The sequence below is a fragment of the Molossus molossus genome, unplaced genomic scaffold (assembly GCF_014108415.1).
Source record: "Molossus molossus isolate mMolMol1 unplaced genomic scaffold, mMolMol1.p scaffold_m16_p_27, whole genome shotgun sequence".
In the NCBI taxonomy this organism is placed as follows: domain Eukaryota; kingdom Metazoa; phylum Chordata; class Mammalia; order Chiroptera; family Molossidae; genus Molossus; species Molossus molossus.
The window spans coordinates 1940232-1962974 of NW_023425363.1; the positions used below are offsets into that span (position 1 = coordinate 1940232).

General features: G+C 49.0%; 1 protein-coding gene across 4 annotated transcripts in view; it reads left to right on the forward strand.

The window, feature by feature from the left end:
• Positions 1-22743, forward strand: part of EPN2 (epsin 2) — an 88867-nt gene that overhangs the window by 34886 nt on the left and 31238 nt on the right. For 3 of the 4 annotated variants that reach the window (XM_036278377.1, XM_036278376.1, XM_036278378.1), the window contains exon 2: positions 6854-7613. In XM_036278377.1, the coding sequence (XP_036134270.1) occupies positions 7019-7613 (595 nt within the window). In that variant the 5' untranslated portion in view covers positions 6854-7018. Of the gene's footprint in view, positions 1-6853; positions 7614-9676; positions 9848-10662; positions 10666-22743 lie in introns of all 4 variants that reach the window. The other variant, XM_036278379.1, reaches the window with a different exon arrangement.

Genomic DNA, 22743 nt, shown 5'->3' on the forward strand with positions numbered 1-22743 from the left:
GTGGCAACTGTCCTTATTGTCTTGGCTGGGCTGTTGTCTTCTGGAGAGTCAACTTAGGCTGGTCATGTGAGCTGGGGTCTCAGCCACCCGACTGGGCCTCCTTGTAGTGCTCGTGGTACCCTTTTCCTCAGTAGGAAGATGGAGATGTTTTCTCGCTCATGGACTGCACACACAGGAAAATTAAAGCCAACTAATCAAAACATTTCACAGACTTCATGTCGATGTATGTCAGTGACACATGGCACTCGCCTCTGTGCCTACAAATCATACAGGAGCTTGGTAAGAGGGTTGCATCCCCTCAGTGCTCCAGTTACTGTGTTTGGAGTTTTGCATAATGTCCCCAGGACATTCTGGTAGTGGGTCAGTGGGCTGCACTGAGGCAGTGCTGCAGGATGGGTGGTTGCATGCTCTCGCCTGCTCTCCCCAGCTCTCCCCAGCTCTCACTTGCTCTCCCCAGCTCTCCCCAGCTCTCCCCAGCTCTCCCCTGCTCTCCCCAGCTCTCCCCAGCTCTCCCCTCCTCTCCCCAGCTCTCCCCAGCTCTCCCCAGCTCTCCCGTCGTCGGCCTTGAGAAGAAGGATGTGCATGTGGACTCACAGGCTGCCAGACACCGTTTGAACTGCTATCTGGGCTGAGGCATTGCAGTTCAGTTCACTCAGTAATATTTATCAATTATGACTGACTTGTCACCGTTAATATTGATCAACCTGTGACTCTTAGGTTTTGGGGGGAAGGGAGAGTGATTATTGCCGTTCCCTCATCACTGGTCTTGATCCCTGTTCCCTGAAAAGCCACTGCCAAAAATCTCCTGTCAGATAGGGTGCACATCTTCGCAGCACACGGTCCGCCGTGCGCCTGGGCGTCACAGAATGCAGTGGCAGAGAGAGATGTGGGCTCTGACCAGGGATCCATCTTGCTGCTCTGAGCCAGGAAAGCCTCTTCTTTCTCCCATTATGGCCACTCTAGTTTTGGAAGGAATTTCCCCAACCAGCACTGGAAGCCCTTGGAGCATATTTTTATGGAATTTTTCTTTTCTCCGGGGACCTCACTTTAGCCTTGGAATTTTTTGTTTATTTAGTTTTCTTCTGTTTGCTGGTTTGGGTTTTTTTTAAGTCTATTTTCAGGCTCCACTGTCTTTTGAATTCTCATTGTATTTTCAAATATGCCAAAATTTTTCTTCCTCAGCTTGACCCTGCAAATGTGGTGAGTCAGATGTTACTTGATGGTCACCATCATACGCCACTCTCAAAAAGAGCCATGATCCTAGACTTTGACTGGGGGTGCTGCCTTCCTGGGAGGGACACAGCTTGTCCTTCAGCCTGGGGCCATGGGTTAGGTGTGTGGAGGAGAGCCGGGCCACTGGGCCTGCGCTGTGCTCGAGGCCTGGAGGCTGGGGAGCCGTCGGCACTCTGTGCATTTGGTTGTTGCTGGCTTTCCTCTCAGGTGCTCATGCGTGGAGCTCACTGCTGCAGGTGACAGAAACACACATTGCTGCTGGTTACAAGTAACTGTGTTGGTTCCTGCAGCTGAGAAGTCCAAGGAGGGGTTCAAAGGAGGGTCTGTCTTGTTCCTTCTCTTGGCTCTTTGCTTGCTTCTGTGTCAGCTTCAGAGTTAGGTAAAGCCTGACCCTGTGGCGGCTTCCAGCAGCTTAGCAACTCTGCTGGCTTCCTCGTAGTGTCAGGGCCCATCCAGAGAGGTCTCTAGGTGGTCTAGTCTGGATTGTCAGCCGGCCCCTGATCTACCCACTATGGCTGGGGGCTGGTGGTGCTCTGACCGACTGGACCGGAGCCGGGCCTGCTCCTGGTCACTTCCCTCTGGAAAACCAAGGCTCTTCCCAAGACAAGGGACGTGGATGTTGAACGGGCAGAAACATCACATCTCATTTCCAGTAAAGATTCTTTGGCTTAAAGAACCTTCCCTAGTACTGGGGACTAACTGTAGAAAAGTGAGAGTGTCCCCTTCCGGCTTTTTTTTTAATCTTCACCTGAGGATATTTTTCCGTTGATCTTTTTTTTTAGAGATTTGGAGGGAGGGAGGGATAGAGAGAGTAACATCAATGTGAGAGAGTCACATCGATCGGTTCCCTCTTGCACTCTGACCAGGGCCGGGGATTGAATTTGCAACCCAGGTATGTGCCCTTGAGGGGGGATCAAACCCACAACCCTTCGGTACGCAGGCTAACGCTCTGAGCACTGCGCCACACCTGCCAGGGCTAGTCTGTGGCTTTTGAGATGGAGTCTTCAGAGCTCCCAAGGGCCTTTTGGAAGGCCTGGCAGAAATGTGCATTGCCCATGGGGAGACTTCCCCAGACCAGCTGATAAGTTCAGTTTCTTTGCTGTAGGTTGGATTTTATCAGCTCATTGTGGTTACTAGTGGTTATCTCATGTGTATCAGAAACCCCGATTCTTAATAAAATCAATCATTAATTAGTACTGTTTCAAAACAGGCTTTTCAGGCCTGGGACTGGAGTAGGGTGGTGTGGTGGGGTTGCAGTGGTTGGGAGTTCCTAGTCATCTCATCCAGGGAAGTCAGCGACGTCCTCTAGTTCCTAGTCCAGCTCTCTTGGTAGGTGCAAAAGGATTTATTTGCCTTGAATAGTAAATCCCAACTTGAAGTCATTTTGCTGCCTCCACTCAAAAATATTTAAAGTTGTAACAGAATTGTATAAACTCACTTGCTTCGTTCACAACTTATCGTAAAATAGTTCTAAATAATACCTGATGATAGAAATATATTTCTAAAGGCATTTTAGTTACTGATCTTCTAATAACCTTTGTCCTTCCAGTGGTCACTATATAATTTATGAGAGTGAGTTTTCTCACTTTTTTTCTTTTAGTCTAAACTTTAACCAAGTTTATTTTTCCTTCTTGTTTTGACATTGTCCCCCTACTCACTACCCTTCCATATCTGTCCTGGAGGTCCTTAATAAATGATGGATGTTTGTGAACTGGTCACATTTCCCCAGGCTTGAATGAAGAGCCCAGAAGGTAACAAATTATCCTGTTTTAGTACTTTTGCATGCACATTAGTTCAGGTTCAACAAGTTGGAGAAAAGAAAACTGGCAAATTGAAAAGGAAAGTTTGGAAAGTGGAACATGCAAACTATTCAAAAGAGAGTGAGAACAAAAAAAAAACCAGATTCTGAAAATAACACAGTACGTGTACTTGAGGATGGTGTGTGTTCGAGGCTGGCTCTCGGGAGGGAATACCTGACAGATGTTTGGGGAGGGAAGATGTTTTAAAATGGGGAAATCGAAGTCTGAGGTGTGGACAAGTGTGGCAGAGCCACAGAAGTCCATGTCTTCAGTTGGAGGCACCCAGGGGAGCTGCGTGCCCAGTCTGGCACGGCCGTGGTCCCCAGCCTACCTGTATATCATCAGGTTCTCTCACAGACAGAATTGGAAGTTTCTTTATTTTTTTAAAATCCTCACCTGAGGATATATTTTTTAATTGATTTTTAGAGAGAGGGAAACATGAATGTGAAAGAGAAACATAGATCATTTGCCTCCTGTACGTGCCCCCACTGGTGATGGAACCCACCACCTAGGTATGTGCCCTGACTGGGAATCGAGCCCACAACCTTTTTGGTGTATGAGATGAGGCTCCCACCAACTGAGCTACCCAGCCAGAGTGGAATTGGAAGTTTTGATCTGCAAAGACTTGGGTGAGGCATGTAACCCATTTGGCTATGAAAATAATTTCTCGACCTGTGTTCCAGAGAGACCTGGGTTCGGTTCCTGCTAAGGGCACGTACCTCAGTTGCAGTTTGTCCCTGGCCCTGGTTGGGTTGTGCAGGTAGCAACCACTTGATGTGTCCCTTTCACGTCGATGTTTCTCTCTCTCTCCTTCCCTCCCACTCTATCTGAACAAGAAATGGAAAAATGTCCTCGGGTGAGGATTAAAAAATAATAATAATAAAATAGTTTCTCGAAGTTGCCCTTTGTGTATTTTCTCCTATCAGGAATTTCTTATCTCCACATCTCACCCTTTGTACCATTTGTTGGTCCTGAAAGTGGCTCTTCTCTATAGCTTTAAGAAGATGGCAGGCAGCCCTGGCCAGTGTGGCTCAGTGGAGAGAGCATAAGCCCAGCCCACCGCAGGTTTGAGTCCTGATCAAGGGCAAGTACCTGGGTTGCAAGTTTGATCCTGGCCCCAGCTGCCCTGGTTATTTGCCTGTGGGAAGCAACCAATGGATGTGTCTCTCTCACAAGATGTTTCTCTCTCTCCCTTCTACTCTCTCTAAAAATCAATGGAAGAATATCTCCCTGTGAGGATTAAAAAAAACAAAACAAAAAAGAATGAAAATGGCAAGCAGCCATTTATATTACGTAGACTTTATATACATTTTGAATGTTACAAATATTTTATTTGCTTTTTTCTTCCTGAAGCCTGACTATTTCAGAGAGGCTGCTAACAGGTGTGTCTGCAAGTTCAGCCTGTTAGAGGACGCCCTGCCTTGGTCTGCAGCCGCTTCTGAATTGTCTGGCATTCTTTTCCTGGCCTGCGTCTGTCGGCAGGATCACCCTGACCCTTGCTCACAGGAACTGCTGCCTCTTTGCTACCAAAGGCCTAGGAGGCTCGTGAGAGCCCTGGTGCGCCTCTCCCTAGTCTTTTCTGGGAGGACACCAGGTCCAGCTGTTCTGGTCCACCCCTTAAGGTGACAGGGACTAGAGAAGGGGCAGCAGAGCCCAGCACATCATTTCTCCCTCAGGAATTGTTTGTTGTTGTTGTTTTCATTTTATTTTCAACCACTTAGGGCCTTTTTACCAGGACTCTTTGCTCTCATGCTTAATTGAAGCTGCTCTCTTACCTGGAGGAAGGTGGCCCAGGGTCTCTTCAGGGGTGGATCCCAGCTCCACCTGCTTCTCATCAGAAATGGGACAGTCTTACCTGCTGTGCATCAAATGGAATAACAAATGGAAGTGCCCAGTGGTCCTGGGCACATCATTAAGTATATCTGAACGTTACTGATTTTGATGAGTGTTTGCGCTTTCATCTGGGAAGTGGTTATTAAAAATCAAAGTCTTCCTTTTTCCTTTTGGAGGCCCACCCCATCTCTGCCAGCAGGAACTGTTGCTGTGAATGAAAACCCTAATTAAAATCAAGCGTTAGGTCACTGTGAAAGTTTTTATTCCTGATCCTTAGATAGGCTTTTAAAAGAGCCACCAGCCAGGTAGTGGAGAGGCAGAATATACGCACCTTCAGTCGAAGCCCCGTTATGTGGAGACAGAATTCTTGTCATAATGGAGCGTGGAGAGGTCTCAATGGCCAGAGCAGGTGTAGTGATTGTCACCAGGATGAAATGTTATGAGCTGTCTGTCTTATCTATATGGCAACACATAATGAGAGATTACTGATTGCATTTCCTATGGCTTTTCTCCCCTCAGGACACCTTTCGTTGACTTATTCTTTTGATGTGTCCATTGCCTGTCTGAGGCTTTGATAAAGGTGGGAGCCACTCATTGTTTCTCTGGCAGAAGCAGTCCAGCAGCTCTGCAGAGTGTAAGGGCCCCTGCAGGAGGGAGGAGGGTTTCTTATCTGTACCAGGGGAAGAGACATCTGTACCCAGAGGTTTTCATGAGCATTAAGTGAGACAGCCTGGCCCAAGAAGCGCTGCAGGTGTAAGTAGTTAGGGATGGAGCAGTGGGTGGTGGGAGCTTCACGTCCAGACCCCAGCTGCACTGCTCGATCTTTGGCAGTCTCTGGAGTCTTTTGGACATGTTTCCTCATTTTATAAATGAGGAGTAACCCACGTCACTACTTTCCTTCCACTTCCTCAGTTCTCCTCAGCTTTGAACACCATACGGAGCGTGATTTCTGGCAAAAGTCCTACCCATGCCTGCCTTTGCAGCCCCAGCAGCCAGTTGAGTTGGTTGTCCTAGCTTTGCATCTTCAGATCTCCTGTGCTCTGTCCCTTGCCAGACTATGGCCTTCCCGAGGAAAGGGACATTGTTTTCCATCAGTTTCATAAATTTATTCAACAGGGTTTATATCAGGTCAGGCACAGTGCTAGGTACTGGGTGCTCATTGGTGAACAGGACTAATGAGGGTTGCCAAACTTATGGACCAGAGCCCATTGTCGGAGACATGAATCTCACTGTAGCTCAGTAAATGTTTCTTTTCTGGAGAGGAAATGGATGTGTTTGTGGCATAGAGCTGGGTGAACCAGTCAATGCAAAACCCGGAGCCTCAGCTTTCTTCTCTGGAAATGAGGGATTGGGCTAGAACCAGATTATTTCTCAGCTATATATATACAGCTTGGGGCAGATGCAGGAGACTTTTGAAAGCCCAGCTATGCTCTAGAAGAGTAGCTGGGAACCTTTATAAAAAGTCAGGGGAGAGTGGTACTCACAGAGAGGCCCCTGGGCAGTTACAAGCATGGTGGGCCAAAGCCAAATGTTAAGCAATTTTAAAGGTATAGCTGGCACCTAGATATACCTAGATGAGAGGCTTTCCTATCCCCATAGATAATTTGAACTCTGTTAAGACCAGCCTCCCCCAACATTGATTGTTCTGTAGCTGACTTTTGCCATGCAGTGAAAATACAACCCATAGAAGAGCCGTTTTAATAGGAGCATTTTGAAAATAGAACAAAAATAGAAAATAGTCATGATGTTTACTTCTTTTCTTCCAAAGGCTTAAACTTGAATTTACATTTTGTTCAATATTAACCTGTAATATTGATCTGATCTTAGTTTTGAAAGAAAGATGGAATCTCTTCCATCCTAGGGTGGCTGGAAAATGTCCAATTTCTGCCCCCTTGTCAGTACCTGCTGTTTACAGAAGTGTCTGTGACAGGGCCTCCTGCTGTCTCAGGAGCTCATGGCACAGTGAGTGTGTTTCTTTCTTTCTCTAGGTCATGATTTCCAGCTTCTCAGAGCCGAGTCTCCAGTGGAGGAAATGACTGTCAGGGATCTTGCTCCAGATCTGTTACAGAGACTGAACCTTCACAGGGTGCAAACTTGCCCAGGACAGGAAAGTTTCTCTCGTTGAAGGGCTTGACGTCCATAACAAAGTAAAGATGACGACTTCGTCTATCAGACGGCAGATGAAAAACATTGTGAACAATTACTCAGAAGCCGAAATAAAAGTACGGGAAGCCACCTCCAATGACCCGTGGGGCCCGTCCAGCTCTCTGATGACCGAGATCGCTGACCTGACCTACAATGTGGTGGCCTTCTCAGAGATCATGAGCATGGTGTGGAAGCGGCTCAATGACCATGGCAAGAACTGGCGGCATGTGTATAAGGCCCTGACGCTCCTGGACTACCTCATCAAGACGGGCTCTGAGCGGGTGGCCCAGCAGTGCCGAGAGAATATCTTTGCCATCCAGACACTGAAGGACTTCCAGTACATTGACCGTGATGGCAAGGACCAGGGCATCAATGTGCGTGAGAAGTCAAAGCAACTGGTGGCCCTCCTCAAGGACGAGGAGCGACTGAAAGCTGAGAGGGTCCAGGCCCTCAAAACCAAAGAGCGCATGGCCCAGGTTGCCACTGGTATGGGCAGCAACCAGATCACCTTTGGTCGTGGCTCCAGCCAGCCCAACCTCTCTACCACCTACTCGGAGCAGGAGTATGGCAAGGCCGGGGGATCACCAGCCTCCTATCATGGCTGTGAGTAGTGCAAGCGCGTCTCACCCTTTGTCAGAGCCCATTGGCTGCAGACACAGTAATGCTGGGCAACAGGTGGGTGGGTGCCCTTGGGCTGAGTGAGATGGTGCATCTAACCTTCATCTCAGCTTCTGGCTGCCCAGACAGCAATGCCCTTGGTCTGCATCGAGTTACAGAGGGGCTTTCGGCCCCGTGGCTGCTTTGGCTCGGTGCTGCTTCTCTGAATCTGATTCTGTACGTCTAGGCAGGACTGGTCTTCGGGAGAAGGCGGGCCTAGCGGCAGCCTCCTGATCCCTCCTAGGGGAAGGGCTGCAGTGAAGGGACTGGCACGGCACACACACTAGGGAATCCGCTCTGGGAGCTGAGAGGAAACAAATGCTTTTTCTGGATAATCTTGTTTCTTAAATCTCATATCAAAGTTTTCCTCCTTACTGGGCTACAAGTCTCCCGACTAGCTCAATGTATTTTCTACTTTAGCATCACAGGTATGTCTCTGTTTCAAACAGAGAGAAGGCAAGACCTCTGCAGGTGTTCACGTGGGCAGGGACTCCTTTTCCTACATGTGGACGAGTTCTTGGTGACTTGTTTGCATGGCTGGGTCTGTGCTGGGTGGGCTGCTCTGTTTTCTCATTTTGTATGTTGTGTACTCGGGGCCCACCGTTCAGAAGAGGTTTCAGGTAACACAGTGGAGTTCAGGACCTGATGGAAGCTGATCTTGAGCAGTGTTGACATCCTGGTTGCTCACTGAAAGTGGTCCCAGCAATGGCGCTCCTCTGCCGTCACAGTGCAGTGTTGAGACCCGTAGCCCTGGCGGCTGCGGGGTGGGCTGCAAAAATGTGTTTTCTGTCTGTAAAATAAAATATAGGTCCTCATACTCTCTTTCTGGAATCAGTAACACACTGTCAGCATAACAGAACACTTTTTCAGAGGAAGTTGTTTATAGTTTGACAAACCCAACAACCCTTGCTTAGTCAGTGGTCTGGTAACATTTCCTGCTCTTGCAGGTTTCATTTTGACATTGTGCAGCCACCAGTAGCATTTTGAGAAATGTGTCAAATAGGAGATTTGCAGAGTCAAGTCAGATTTCCTGCCTCTAGGAACTGTAAATTATTATCAAGCTGGGAGAGGTTAGCGTTTTCTCACCCATCGGTTCCTTGCTTAGTTTGAACTCTGCTTAAGCAAAGGTTGTGACCTTCATGAAAGCACTTGAAAAAAATATAACCTACATCTCCAGAGGTCTCCTTCTGGGCCAGGGTACACCAGAAAATAAGGATTGCCCTTTAAGAAGTGAAGTTATTTGTTTTTGTTTTTTTTTCCAAGGAACCTCTCTCCATCCCCCAGAAAGGCCCTGTGGGCTGAGTGGTCTCCAGTCTCCTTGGCTTCCTCTTTGGGAAGTGGATGTAGTGCTCTGTGGCCACTGGGAGCTGCTCCTCTCTCCACCTGCCTTTTTTTCTTATTCCTCACCCAAGGATATTTTTCCATTGATTTTTTTAGATAGCATGGAAGGGAAGGGGAGAGGAGACAGAGAGAAACATCAATGTGAGAGAGACATATTGATTGGTTGCCTCCTGAACAACCCCAGCAGGGGCCAGGGATTGAACCTGCAACCCAGGTACATGCCCTTGACTGGGAATCGAACCTGTGACTCTTCAGTCAGAGGGCCAACGCTCTAACTGCTGAGCCAAACTTACCAGGGCTCTCTACCTGCCTTTTGCAGTCATTGTTCTCAAGAAGCCAGAGGATACAACAGAGGAGCTGAACTAGTATTCTATTTCACCAGTAGTTTGTGGGGTGTTCCAGGTGCAGGGATGGGACCTTTCATCAAGGTCCTGCCTGGCCTCGCACTGGGCTGACTGCTGCTGCCGTAGTCCCAGCTCTGCCGGTTTAAGTTCCCTCAGACCTTGAGCTTGAGCAACATGTTCAGTGTCAGAATGTGGTGGGTCAGCAGGCTGTTCACTGCCTCTGAGAACGTTGGTCGGGCATTGGCCTCTGCTCGCTTCTATGCCTCTCCCTCTAATGGCATGTCTTTTTCTGTGTGTATGTGTGTGTGTGTCCCTGCCCAACAGCGCCCGAGGCCTCGCTGTGCCCCCAGCACCGCACGGGGGCCCCGCTGGGTCAGAGCGAGGAGCTGCAGCCGTTGAGCCAGCGTCACCCCTTCCTGTCGCACCTGGGGCTGGCCTCCCACCCAAATGGTGACTGGTCCCAGCCCTGCCTCACTTGTGACCGCGCAGCCCGAGGTGGGACGGCGGTTTGCTTTTCTTCTTCCTAGAAATGCTGGGCCACTTGCTGGGGGTGTGCTTGTCGTGTCAGTACAGCCAGCTCTCTCCCTGTCTCCTCTGGGCCTTGTGGTCCAGCCTCTAGTAGGCCTGGGCCCTTTCTTTCCTCCTAGGAGCTCAAGTCCTGGTCACGCTCCCTTACACTGTCCCATGTCACTTGTAAGAAGTTCTGCTAAAGCTCAGTAGGGGAGCTGCTGTTTGGGTCAGGCATGGGGTGTCCCCGAGCCTGAAAAAAATTGGCAGGGCTCTACTGTCTGCCAGACCCAGGTGTAGTGCAGCACCAGACCACTTGGCTTGTTGAGCCAGAAAGGTGTGTCTGGAACCTCACAATGCCGGGCAAGCCCTGGGCCTAGTGGATAGTCATAGGGAGCCATCGTCCTCGTCCTCGATGCAATGAGGCGTGCCTTGCTGAGGACAAAGGGGAGTTGTTTTTGCTTCTCAATTAACTGCTGTTCTTCCTGAAATCCCCATTACCATGGTAAACAGAGAGTTAGCTGTACTGTCAATTCTAGGTCACAATGTTTGAAGATACCTAATTCAATGGGTAACTAAAAATGGGGCTTCTCTTTTGACTAATAATACTGTATCTTCTTCAGAGTCTACAGCTGTTGCAGGTTAAATTGAAAACAGATTTCACTGTTGCCTACAAGAAAATGCTCTCAATCAAATCTACCTTTGGCCCCAAATGGGGCCCTGCTGCAGAGAAGAAAGCTATTATTATTAGAAGGAGTACCAACAAAGAGCCTTTGTGTGACTCCCCAGTAAGGTGTGGTCAGCCTGTATTCAGCCCTGGAAACACTGACTGTTTATTCTTGCCTCGTTAATACTGCAGCCTCTTGGATGTGGGCATTTATGTGGTCACTGTGTTGAGCTCTGGGATATTTTCCTTCGTGCCCAATCTTCCCTGAACAGTTAATAGAAGACTTTGTAACGAAGTCCAGCTTTACACTGTAGAGAGTGTCAAAGGTCAAAACAAAGTGTGTTTCCAAGGAGCTCCCAGGTGTGCTGAGTGACAGGTCTGCTTCATCCATCAGACCGTCAGGCTGTTCCCAGTGTTCCCAGAGCTCCAGGAGCACCCTTTTTGTTTTTCCCAGGTTCTACCCATTTAGTACTGTAAGGGCTGGTGTGAGTCTCAGTGGTTGACTTTGTCTCCACCTGGCCCTTCTGGTGGCAGGCTGGCTCTCCTGGGACATTTGCACGTTAAAATCAGGCTGACAGGCCACTTCCCCTTCCTCGCACTGTGCTAGGACCAGACACCCTGTTCCACCCGGCCAGTCTCCCCTCTGCACCTTTGCCCTAAAGTTCCTTCCACGTGGGTCCTCCCCTGTACATCTGCCCGTTGCTCCAGGTACATAGCCCATGTACATTTCTCTTCTCCTTTGGCTCTGGTGGAAAGTAAGGATAAAAATGAGGAATTTGTTTTGTTTTGTTTTGTTTTGTTTTTTATCCTCACCCGAGGATATTTTCCATTTTTTGTACAGATAGAGTGGGAGAGAGAGAGAGGAAGGAGAGAGAGAGAGAAACATCGACGTGAAGGGACACATCGAGTGGCTGCCACCCGCACGACCAACCAGGGCCGGGGACAAACTGCAACCGAAGTACGCGCCCTTAGCGGGAACCGAACCCGGGTCTCTCCGGACCGCAGGCCGACGCTCTAACCGCTGAGCCAAACCGGCCAGGGCTGTTTTGTTTTGTTTTTGACAGTTTCTCCCGCCCTAGATGAGTTTTGGGAAAACAGGTGTTACCTGGTGTAATGTTTCATCCTTCACCATTTAGTGTGTGCAGTCCTCTCCATGTTTCACACTCTCCGTGGTGGGGTGGGGGGATGCTTTGGGATCCTGTCCCATGACTTCTTTCTGTTCTTTGTTAGCACCTAACAAAGTGTTGAGTGTAAGGTTAAATGCTTAATATATGCACATTGTGGACTTGCTTTGAACACACTTGCTTGGAATCCAGCAGTGGAGAAGCCAGACTGATGCCAGCCATCCAAGAATGGTCTTGTGAAACTCAGGCTTGATTCAGGGGAGACATTTGTGAGACGCACACTTAGGACCCCAGACCCCTCAGGGGATGCCTGGTGGACACAGGTGCAGACCCAGGGTCAGTGCAGAGAAGGTCAGTCGCCAAGACCCCTTCGTGGGAGAGCCAACACCATGGGAGGCTCTGGCGCTTTGGCTGCTGTTCTTGCCCACAGCAACCATGGTGGTGTTTGAGGAGAGCTTCCTTTGCCATACCATATCCATTTATCCTCCCTGTGCCTCCTCCCTCCCTCTCACCTACCATAGCTATCTAGAGATCTGATCTCGGAAAACTCTCAAATACTGTCCTTCATCTCTAGTTCCATGGCCTCAATTCTCTGCCAACTTCCTGATTGATTTCCTTGCTGTTATCCTCCCCATTCTTATCTACCCTCCAACTTTAAAAATCACGTTCTGATCCCAGGTCTCAGAAAGCTCCTCTGGATCCCAGGGGTCCCCAGAGGGCCCAGCTCAGAGCCTTTGACATGGCAGACAGCTCCCTTCCCTGGTGGTCCTTGGTTGCCCTCTGCCAGCATGGGTTTGCCCAGGTCTGCCTTGGGGCGCTGCTCTCAGTGAAGCCTGCCCCGGCTGCACTCTGGCTCCCATGCTTCCTCGTTCATTCAGATATGCATTCGGTTCCCACAATGTGCCAGGCACTGTGCTGAGCACAAAGCAGAGCCCCTGCCACCACAAATGGGAAGAGAGACAGTAAATGTAAGATATTACACAGCATGTTCCGTGATAAGTGCATTGTCAAACAGCAAACAAAACCCAGAACAACCCAGCTGAGTATGAAGAGTAGGGAAGGTGGTCTGCAATGCTCATTAAGGAGGGTGTCAGAACAGGCCTCTCTGAGAAAGTGATGGTGGAGCAAGTGCTGAAGGAGGAGAGGGAATGAGCTGTTGAATGTCTGGAACAACCTGAGTCCTGTCAGGTTGTTTGCGGAATAAGAAGGGGAACAAGAAGGCAGCCAGTGTGGCTGGAGCCACATGAGGGAGAGCAGTGGGGAGATCAGGGTGGGAGTGTGGCAAAGGGCAAGCCTTGAGAAGGTGGAGGCCTGCTTCTCAAACTAACTCCGGTCGGTCGGTCGGGAGCAGTTCTTTCCATTTCTAATCCATCTCAGACTGATACTTTTGTATTAGTGCTTAGATTTTGTAGCAATGTCAGGTTGCTATAAAAGTTTGTAAATACTTTATCTCAGTGTATTTAGCTTGTTGCGTGCAGTATGCTAACTAGATTGGTGTAGGGCCTTTAGGTCATTGCAAACCCTTTGGCTTTTACTCAATGAGCTGAGGAGGCAGGAATGGGCTGGGAACTGAGGAGGGACTTGATCAGATTTAGGATGAGAAGGCCTAGGAGGACCCCAGGCTAGGTATGGGGCGAGGTGGGCCCAGGAAAACCAATCAGGAGACCACTGCCCTTTCCAGGTGGGCAGTGACATGCCCAGATGTGATGAGGCTGTGGAGGTCCGGTTCCCTGTGGAAGAGAACAGGAAGGACGGGCTGGAGGACCGGGCCCGCTGCGGGAGTGTGGGACAGCTCTGATGGATGCCAGCTCCGTAGCTGGGAGGACTGCCGGCGCCTGGCATGAGTGTGGCTGTGAGGAGAGCAGGTTTGAGCAGAGGTGGGATTATGTTCTAGACACGTTAAAATGTCCAGTGGGCTCGCAGGTAGAGGTGTGGCTAAAGTGTGAGAAGTCTAGGGCTTAGAGAGAATTCTGGGCTGGAGGTGCCTTCAGCACTCTTGCCTCATCTGGCAGTCATGTTCACATCATAGTTTCGTTGTTCCTGGTGAACTGGCTGCCCTCCCCCTTGAGGCTGGCTCCTGGGCTTACCTGTGTTGGCTGCCTCACTTGGTCTTGGTGAGTAGTCAGGACCGCTGTGTGCAGGTGAAGCTGTGGGACCCTCAGGAGGCCTCTCAGGCATGAGAGGTTGGAGTTCGCCCGAGACCACACAGACAGGACAGCCAGCATGGATGGAGTGAACAGCCCATCTGTTCTCCCACCCAGGGCTCTGTTCACCCTCCCATGTTCTGCAGGGCCAGTCAGGACGCTCAGCAGGCTATGGATAAATTGTAGATGTTCTCGGGGCAGCGGGAACCCCCATCAGAGGCGCCACACGGGATTGGGAGAAGTGTCCCTGTGAGTCAAGGTGGAAGCCTGGAATATAAAGATTGCTGCTGTCCTCTGACATGGGTGCTCCAAGGTCAGGGCTAGACCTCCCACTCCCCCATGTCTGCGCCAGGGTGGCCTCCACAGGGGGAGGGCCAGTGAAAGAAGGGAAGAATGCCCAGCTCGCCATGTCAGTTCCCTTTGCGGAGCTCCCCGACTCAGTGCCCAGAGCCAGAGCTGCACTGGCCCTGCGGCAGTGTGACCGAGCCATGTTGCCGGGTGCCTCGGGTTTCTGGGTAGGAGGTCAACTGTGAGCATTCCCATTCTTAGAAAACAGAAGAAAACAGAACGAGGATGGAGCATAGCAGTCCTCATTGCCCTCTGATTCCCTCGGGTGAACTAGAACCAACCTGAAGTTCCAGAACTGAGGCAGGCAGTGGCATGCTTGGCATGGGGTGGGCACTGCAACCTGTGGCCTGGTCTCGAGCTGTCCTGATGGAGCCCCTACCTCAGTGACACCTTCAGCACTGGCTGATGCAGAGAAGCCGTCTGTGGTGTGGTGTGGTTCAGGTCTGCTCCCCAGGTAACCCCAGGCTTCCTACAGGCCAGGAGCTCCACGCACAGGGCTGGCCCCTTCATGCACGTTGACAGTGGTTCACCACGTGGTTACTGAAGAGGACGATCATTTCATTTGTTTGCCCTGCTTCACTCTAGAAAGGATTGCAGTTGGCAATACCAGAGGATTGAATAGATAATAGAAAAAATTGGGCAACGGGAAAATAAGGATAAGAAAAGAAGGTAAGGCCAGGGTCGGTCAAATATAACTGCTGGAGGTGAATCCACCACCAAAGAGGACCGTGTCTGTTTAGTTGCTGAACAAGAGTACAGGATCCAGATGAGGTCCAGGGAGGGGACTGCTCACTGTGCAGGAGGAGAGGCAGGGTCTGCGAGCATCCTGCACAGGCCTTCGCCCGAGCGCTGCGGGCTCTGTGCTGACTGCATCCAGTCTGCAGCACAGGCTCTCGCCGAAAGTGGGGGGATGGAGGGCTCTCCCACTCCTTCCATGGAGGTCAGGCATTCTTAGAGAAGAGATTCTGAAAGTTTGGTGTACGTCATTTCTTTCCCACGTGTGTTTGAGAAGGCCCAGAAATAGCCAGCCCTCCTGGACTCTGCAGGGAAGCTGGTTCTCTTCCGCATGGGACCCTCAGCACTGGCACCAGCTGTGCCAGTCAGACTGTGGGGGCAGAGCATGTGCATGCGTGGAAGAGAACATTTTCATAAAAATTAGGCATTCGAGAAGGGGAGTCATATTGATCTGTTTTGAAAATTTGAGGGTGTGGGAAAATATATTAATTGCTTTTAACAAATCAGAATTAACCAGCATGTTCCTCCTGGGGTGTGGTCTTGGAAGGAGCCTGGGTCCATTGAGGCCTCTGGAGAGCATGGGAGGTAGAGGGGAGTGAAGCGCTGAGGCGCAGGGCTGAGTGACACTGCCCAGGAAAGGGTTGGGGGACACACTCAGGGCTGAGAGGAGGTTGGCTGCTGGTCATGTGATTTCCTGATATCAGGAAAAGCTAGGGACAGCCAGCCCTCAGGGGCCTTCCACTTGACTTTGGGCTGCATCATGGCGTTGTTTTCTGAGGGGTGTAGACTAGAAATATGGTGGGAGATGGGATTCTTTTGACATCTCATTTTGCTGGAGCAAGTTGGTTCTTTGGCAGGTAGGAAGTCCCAGGAGCAGAGCAGTGTCACTCAGCCACACGCTGAGCCTGCTCTGCAGTTACTCTTCAGTGGAAAATAGGATCACAGGGAGGGGGTCAGTGATGCCAGCAGACACTTGGAGATGACAGTTTTATTGACTGTCCAGGGTAAAACATTAAAAATGTTCATTCTTGCCACATGGGCTTGTGTCTTCAGTGGCATCCGAGTGTGTCAGAGTGAGGCTGCTGATGGCTGAGCTGCTCAGGTCAGCAGTTGCCCAAGACGGCCAGAGGTGGGGAGAGGGTGTCCTCTGCTCTCCCTCCGGAGGAACACCTGCCTGAGGAGGTGGCAGGCCAGGTACTGTGTATCAGGACACTGGATAGACTCCTCACCCAGATCCACTCAGGCATAAGTGCTGAAGGCAGCGTTTGAACCCAGGCTTTTTACAGCACTGTTCCTCCTACTTTTCTATTAAAAAATGGCTTTTGCCTTGGCCAGTTTTGCTCAGTGGTTAGAGCTTTGGCCCATGGACCAAAGTTGTTGAGGGTTCGATTTCTGGTCAAGGGCACTCCAGGGCACATACCTGAGTTGCAGATCCAATCGGCTCTGGTCGGGGTTGTGCGGGAAGCAACCAGTCAATGTGTCTCTCCCATATTGATGCCCCCCTCCCCACACTCTCTCTAAAAATCAATGGAAAAAGATCCTCAGGTGAGGATTAACAACAGCAACAAAAAGCAGTTTTTAAATTGTCCTACAAAATGTTTGAATATACAGTGTATACCTATTGAAATGAATGTTATGATTGTGTGGGGTCCATCTTGTGTGATGCTTTTTAAAAAAAATGCTTTTATTGATTTTTTAGAGAGAGAAGAAGGGAGAGAAAGGTAGAAACAGCGATTGCCTGCCTCCTGTACTCCCCCTACTGGAGATCCAGCCTGCACCCTAGGCATGTGCCCTGACCGAGAATTGAACCGGGACCATGCTCAACACACTGGCCAGGCCTGTGTGCTGCTTTTTATTCTTACTTTCGTGGTTGTTAAAAGCAGGAATCCCTATTTAAACTGTTACTTAGTAGGAACCCAGATCCTAAGGAGCTCCTCTGATTGTCAGAGAGTATGTTGTTCTATTGTATAAAATTGAAACACAGCCATCAAAATTTCTGATTAGGGCCATTTTGATCATTATTAATTAAATGATTGATGTTGACTTGTGCCATAGAAAATTGAAGTTATGAATACAATATTTATATCTATCTACTTGTCTTTAAAGTGACCTTGGCAGTATAGGTAAATAAACTTTTTTTTTTTCATCCTCACCTGAGGACATCTTTTCACTCCTTGTTCAGATAGAGTGGGAGGGAGAGAGAGGAAGAGAGAAAGAGAGAAATATAGACGTGAAAGGGACACATTGAGTGGCTGCCACCTGCACGACTAAACCAGGGCCGAAGACAAACTGCAACCGAGGTACGTGCCCTTAGCAGGAACTGAACCCGGGTCTCTCTGGACTGTAGGCCAACGCTCTAACGGCTGAGCCAAACTGGCCAGGGCCAGATAAACTATTTTTAATAAACTATCAGGAATGGGGTATGCAGAGGGAAGAGGAGTGTAAGTCCAGTTCCATAGCAGTCACACAGCTGTTCCAGTGTCTGGTTCATAGCAGCTTACTGGCAAATTTCATGTAGTCACCTTTAAGGGGCATTTAAAAATTATATAAATGAAAGTGAAAGGGAAAGTCCAAAGATAAGATTTCTCTTTGTATGGGAAAATAGTGCATATAATTCAATATCTCTGCATCATGTTCTATTGTCTTTGGAGAAATTTTCATTTCTTTCTTCACCAGTCGCTTTCTTTTCTGTCTCACTGTACTAAGATACCGTAAGAGCAGGGCCTTGTTTGTGCTCAGTGTGCAGCACCTGGCCCTGGAGAGGTGCTCAGCAAAACCTACTTAATGCACGCGTGCTAAATCTAATTTTGAGGGAGGAGTGTTTTTATGTGATGTGCTCATTTCTGTTGTTGTCTGGCCAGGCATGAGCATTCATCTTGAAAGTTCATTGTGTAGGTTCTTTCATCAATATAGAGACATTATACATATCTGTGTAGTTTCTTGATGCTTTAAAGTTGCGTTTAGCAACAGTATGATTCATAGTTGTAGTTATTGGTTAGTAATAAAATGCTATTCCTCATTTGCCAGTTTTCTTTTTTCCCTAAGCCACCGGCTCTCAAGCTGTCTGCCTGGGAGATGTTTAATATCCAGCAGTGCCCCAAAGCCTGGGCTGCAGGTCTAATCAATCAAGTTGGAACCTCTGGAACACCAGGCGTCCAGGGATTAAAGCTTCTGGCTATTGCAGTGTGTGCCTGGGCCTGAGCACCTCTGCTCCAGTGGTCCATTCAGTGAGGTTTTGTTCTGTTGAAGACTTCTTCATCCACTCTCCCTTCACTGCTGACCAGTAGCATTGTCCTTTGAGAAAGGTATGGGCAGCAGGAATACTCCCGACTCTCAGCAGCTCAAATGGATGTTGCCAGTTGAATGAGTCCTCTCCTGCTGACTGCTAGTGGAAGGCTCAGTCCCGCTTTCAGCAAAATACGCAACTTCCTTCGGACGAGTTCGTTCTTGGTGGCCTCCTTCTCCAGTTCTGACAGGCAGCTGGGGTATGGCTGTGAAATACAGACTCTACAGTTTCTCTGTTACACAAGTAATGCATGTTCACTTATGATGGTGTCGGAAATGCAAGAAGAAATATCTCATAATCTCATCACACACAGACAACTGTCCTTCCCATGTTAGTATATTTCCCATGTTAATATATTTCCTCCTGGAAAAATTTTTTTAAGCATTTTCTTTTTCAGGGTTACAGTTACATCATAGATGCAACTTTACATCCCTGCTTTTTGTCTCACAACATTATAAGAGAAGCATTTTCTCATTTCTCTGCAATTTTGTAAGCTTTTTAACAGCTGTACTCAGCATTCCACTGGGTGAAGGTTCCTCAGTCATCCTCACTTGATTTGATGTTGAACAGTCAGTCACTCCTAATGTTCACATCAGACAGCCCGGCCGTTTCGGTGCTGGGGTCCCGGCTGCCTGGACTGGGAGCACGGGCAGTCTAGAGCCCCAGTTGTGAGATTTTGTTGTGCCATCGTCTATGGACAAAGCAAGCAGGTTCTTAGTCTGGAGAGGAATCGAAGGCCAGATCAAGACCCACATCCCCCAGAGGCAGCTGTGCTAACAGATCTGCTCCCAGGTCTGACTAGTGTTCCGTGAAAACAGAACGAATGTAGTGTTTTATATTAGGCAGATAATAGGACAACAATCTTGTACAAGTATCATTCAGAGCCACATGACATTTTTCAAAGCACATTTTTCAAAATGTTAGTTTGTTCATTTGCTTATTTTGTAAGTCTGTGTGTGCCAGCCCCTCAGTCGGCTACCAAGGCCTTGCACTTGGGGGACTTCCAGTTCAGCAGAGGAGACATGTGGACATTGCACCAAGTGTAGTGCGGGGTGGGGGCTGGGCAAGCGGTTCAGAGCCTCTGTGGCCACTAAGATGCTCTAATCCTACACACTGGGACACAGTGAGTGCAGCCACAGCGGACACGGGGCCGTGGCCACAGAGGGCGCCCTCAGTTCACTCCTTACCAGCAGTTCCCAGGAAAAATAACACAGTTAAGCAGTCTGATTTTCGCCCCCACTTTTCTACATGCATTTCCCAGGTTGCTTCACAGTTACAGTCCTTTTTAAAGGTTAAACCTTAGGTAGGTTACAAACTTCTGCAAGTTTAAGTCTTTTAATCTATAAAATGGGGTTATGGATAGTTCTCGCTCCTGGGTTATGGTGTAAATTACATATGCTAATATGTACACTGCAAAAACTGCTTTGCACAAAGAGCATGCTCTGTAAACAGGTTGCTCATTATCGCTGGTTTGCTCAGAGTTGCTTTGAGGGTCTCACTGATGTAAACAAAGTTGGGTAAATGTCTTTTTGCAGAAAGCTTGTGTTTCTAAGGATTCTTTATATTACGTTTTGTTTTGCTTTCTTGTTACTCCTCACCCAAGACTATTTTTTATTGATTTTTGGAGAGAGTAGAAGGGAGGGAGGGAGAGAGAGAGAGCTAGAAACGTCAATGTGAGAGAGACACATCGATCAGTTGCTTCCCTTTTGACCCCAACCAGGGCTGGGGATCAAACCTGCAACCCAGGTATGTGCCCTTGACTGGGAATTGAACCTGAGACCTTTCCATCCGAGGGCCGACTCTCTCTAACTGCTGAGCCAAACCAACCAGGGCTAGATTAGAATTCCCAGAAGTGAGTTGAGATTAATGGGAAAAGTGTATGAACATCGTTTTCTCTCTATAACATTGCAAAGACTCCCCAAACATCTTGTGCCCATTTGTAGGGCTCCCAGCCAAGGATGACAGTGCTCAGTGCCCCTAAGCCCAAAATGGGCACTGTAATTTTTGAAAGATCATTATTAATGTAATGAAATTGCTACCAGAACACTTATTTTATTTATTTATTTAAAAATTTTTTCTTCTTTTTTATTGATTTTAGAGAGAGAGAGATAGAAACATCAATGAGAGAGAACATAGATTGGCCACCTCCTGCATGCCCCCCACTGGGGATCAGGCCCACAACCTGGGCACGTGCCCTGAACTGGGAATCAAACTGGTGACCTCTTGGTGCGTGGGTCGATACTCAATCATGAGCCACACTGGCCAGGCTATTTATTTATTTTTAAATATTCACCCGAGGATATTTTTCCATCTATATTCAGATAGAGTACGAAGGAGGTGGAGAGAGAGAGAGAGAGAGAGAAACATCAATGTGAAAGAGGCACACCGATTGGTTGCCTCCCTCGCAACCCTGAACAGGGCAGAGACTGAACTGCAACCAAAGTACTTGCCCTTGTCCTGGAATTGAACCCTCAACCTTGCGGTGCGCTGGCTGATGCTCTAACCACTGAATCACACCGGACAGGGCATAGTAGGTATAATTTTGATTCATTCACACTGGAGGGCTATTGCTGTGTTGGTTGTTGTCATTTTTTTTTATTTGACAATCTAAGGGAAAAGAGGTCAGGTATTGAATGTTTTAAAAAATTGTTGTGACACACCTGTTGAAAATCACTGCTCTAAGAAACTGCTATAGGAATTTAACTTCTTTAAGTTTTGATTGAATTAAAAAAGAGATAAATTATATCTTTGTTGAAGTTCAAGCCTTGCCCTGTGCCTCCTCACTAGTTTGAGTGCCAATGTTCAGAGCCTCACCTCCCCCACCTCCCTCCCAGACTCCTGCCTGGAGAGCTGTGGGTGGCTCCCAGTTCCGCCCAAAGAGCAACTTTCACAGGGGATAAAGTGACAGGAACCTTGGGGACCCCTGGAAAAACAGCAATGAGAAGAAGTTGCTTTATGTTTTGGACAAGCATTCCCTTCTCCTGCACACAGGCTGGGACCTTGTAATGGAGAGGGCTTAATCTGCAGCCCAGGGGAACAGCACAGACTTGTTCTTTTGTTTCAGATGGAGGATGAGCTTTGAATCATGCAGACACATAAAAGGACTACCTTTTCTCTCTGCTGCACCCTCCCCCATTTCAGTCATCAGCCCACTTCCTTCTGGAACCTGGCTATTGTTCTGCGTCTGCCTCCTTCCTCCCTGGGTTTCAGCTTCTGTCTGTGAAGGAGGCGGCAGCACCAGTATGGTGACGGTATGTGAGGTGTGCCATTGGGAACCACAGCCACCGTTTTCACTGGAAGCTAAACTTGAAAATAAACTGACATGTGTTTGAACTCAGCTGTGTCTGGAACAAGGCCAGTGTGGATTGTGCCATGTTGGGGAGATGACCAGACTGCAAATAGGTCAACAGTGTAGAATGCATAAGCACCGGTTGTGAAGGGTGCCGAGCACCAACCTGCTCTTGGTGCCCAGGGGTGGGGTGGAGGTGTCTGCCTGCCCTGTGGAGCGTTCTGATGGCACAGCTGGGGAAGTCTTGCTCGAGAAGACAGCTTTGGAGCTGACATAGAGAAGGACATGTTTCTCTTTCCCATTTGAGGAACAGGGAGAATGGACATTCTGAAGGCTTGGAGGAGCTGGAGGATTCTAGGAGCTGAGTGTAGGCCATTGACACAGGTGCCCAGGGGCAGGATGGGCTAGTGAGCAGGGAGGGGGCAGGTGATCACCACTGGGGGGTGGTTAAGTCAGGGGCCGGGAGAGTGGGGGGTCCATTCCCTTCTTGGTGAGGATGCCCATTTCAGTGTGTGCAGGGAGGTAGTGATGGGGCACAGATGTGCTCTGGGACAGGCTTTGAGCTGGTAACTTCCTAGGCATGCTGTAAGGAGGTGTCAAACCTGGTGGCTTTAAACAATGGATTGTGCCACCCACCTGGAGGCCAGAAGTTCAGTGTCGGTGTCTGCAGGGCCTGCTCCCTCTGAAACCTGTGAGGGAGAGTCTGTCCTTGCCTAGTCCTAGCTTCTGGTGGTGGCTGGCAATCCTTGGTGTCCTTGGCTCGCAGCCACAGCACTCCCGCCCTGCCCCCATCATTACACACGTTCTCCCCTCATGTGTCTGCACCTGTGTCTCCTCTCTTGTAAGACACCAGTCATATTGGATTAGGGGCCACCCTGCTTCAGTGTGACCTCATAACTAATTGTATCTGTGACAACCCTGTTTTCAAATTTGGTCTCATTCTGAAGTGCTGGGGGTCAGGACTTCAACATGTCATTTCGGGGGGGCCAATTCTGACACAACCCCTGGTCAGAAGAAAGCACTCCAGGTGCTGAGACTACACCTTGTAGCAACATCACGACTGTACCCTGTTGGAGGGGGAAGGATGAGGTCATGCTACTGAAAGTCGTCATGATCCAGGCCTCTGGCTGGCTGGTCCAGTAATGTTTCCAAGTTTAATAGAACTTCAGTTAATCCAGAACCTGGCCACTTCTCACCTCCTTCAAAGCTGCAGTCCTGCCCAAGATTCCACCATTGCTCCCTGGACCAGATAGATTGCATCACTGCTCTGCTTAGACCTTGCCAAAGCCCC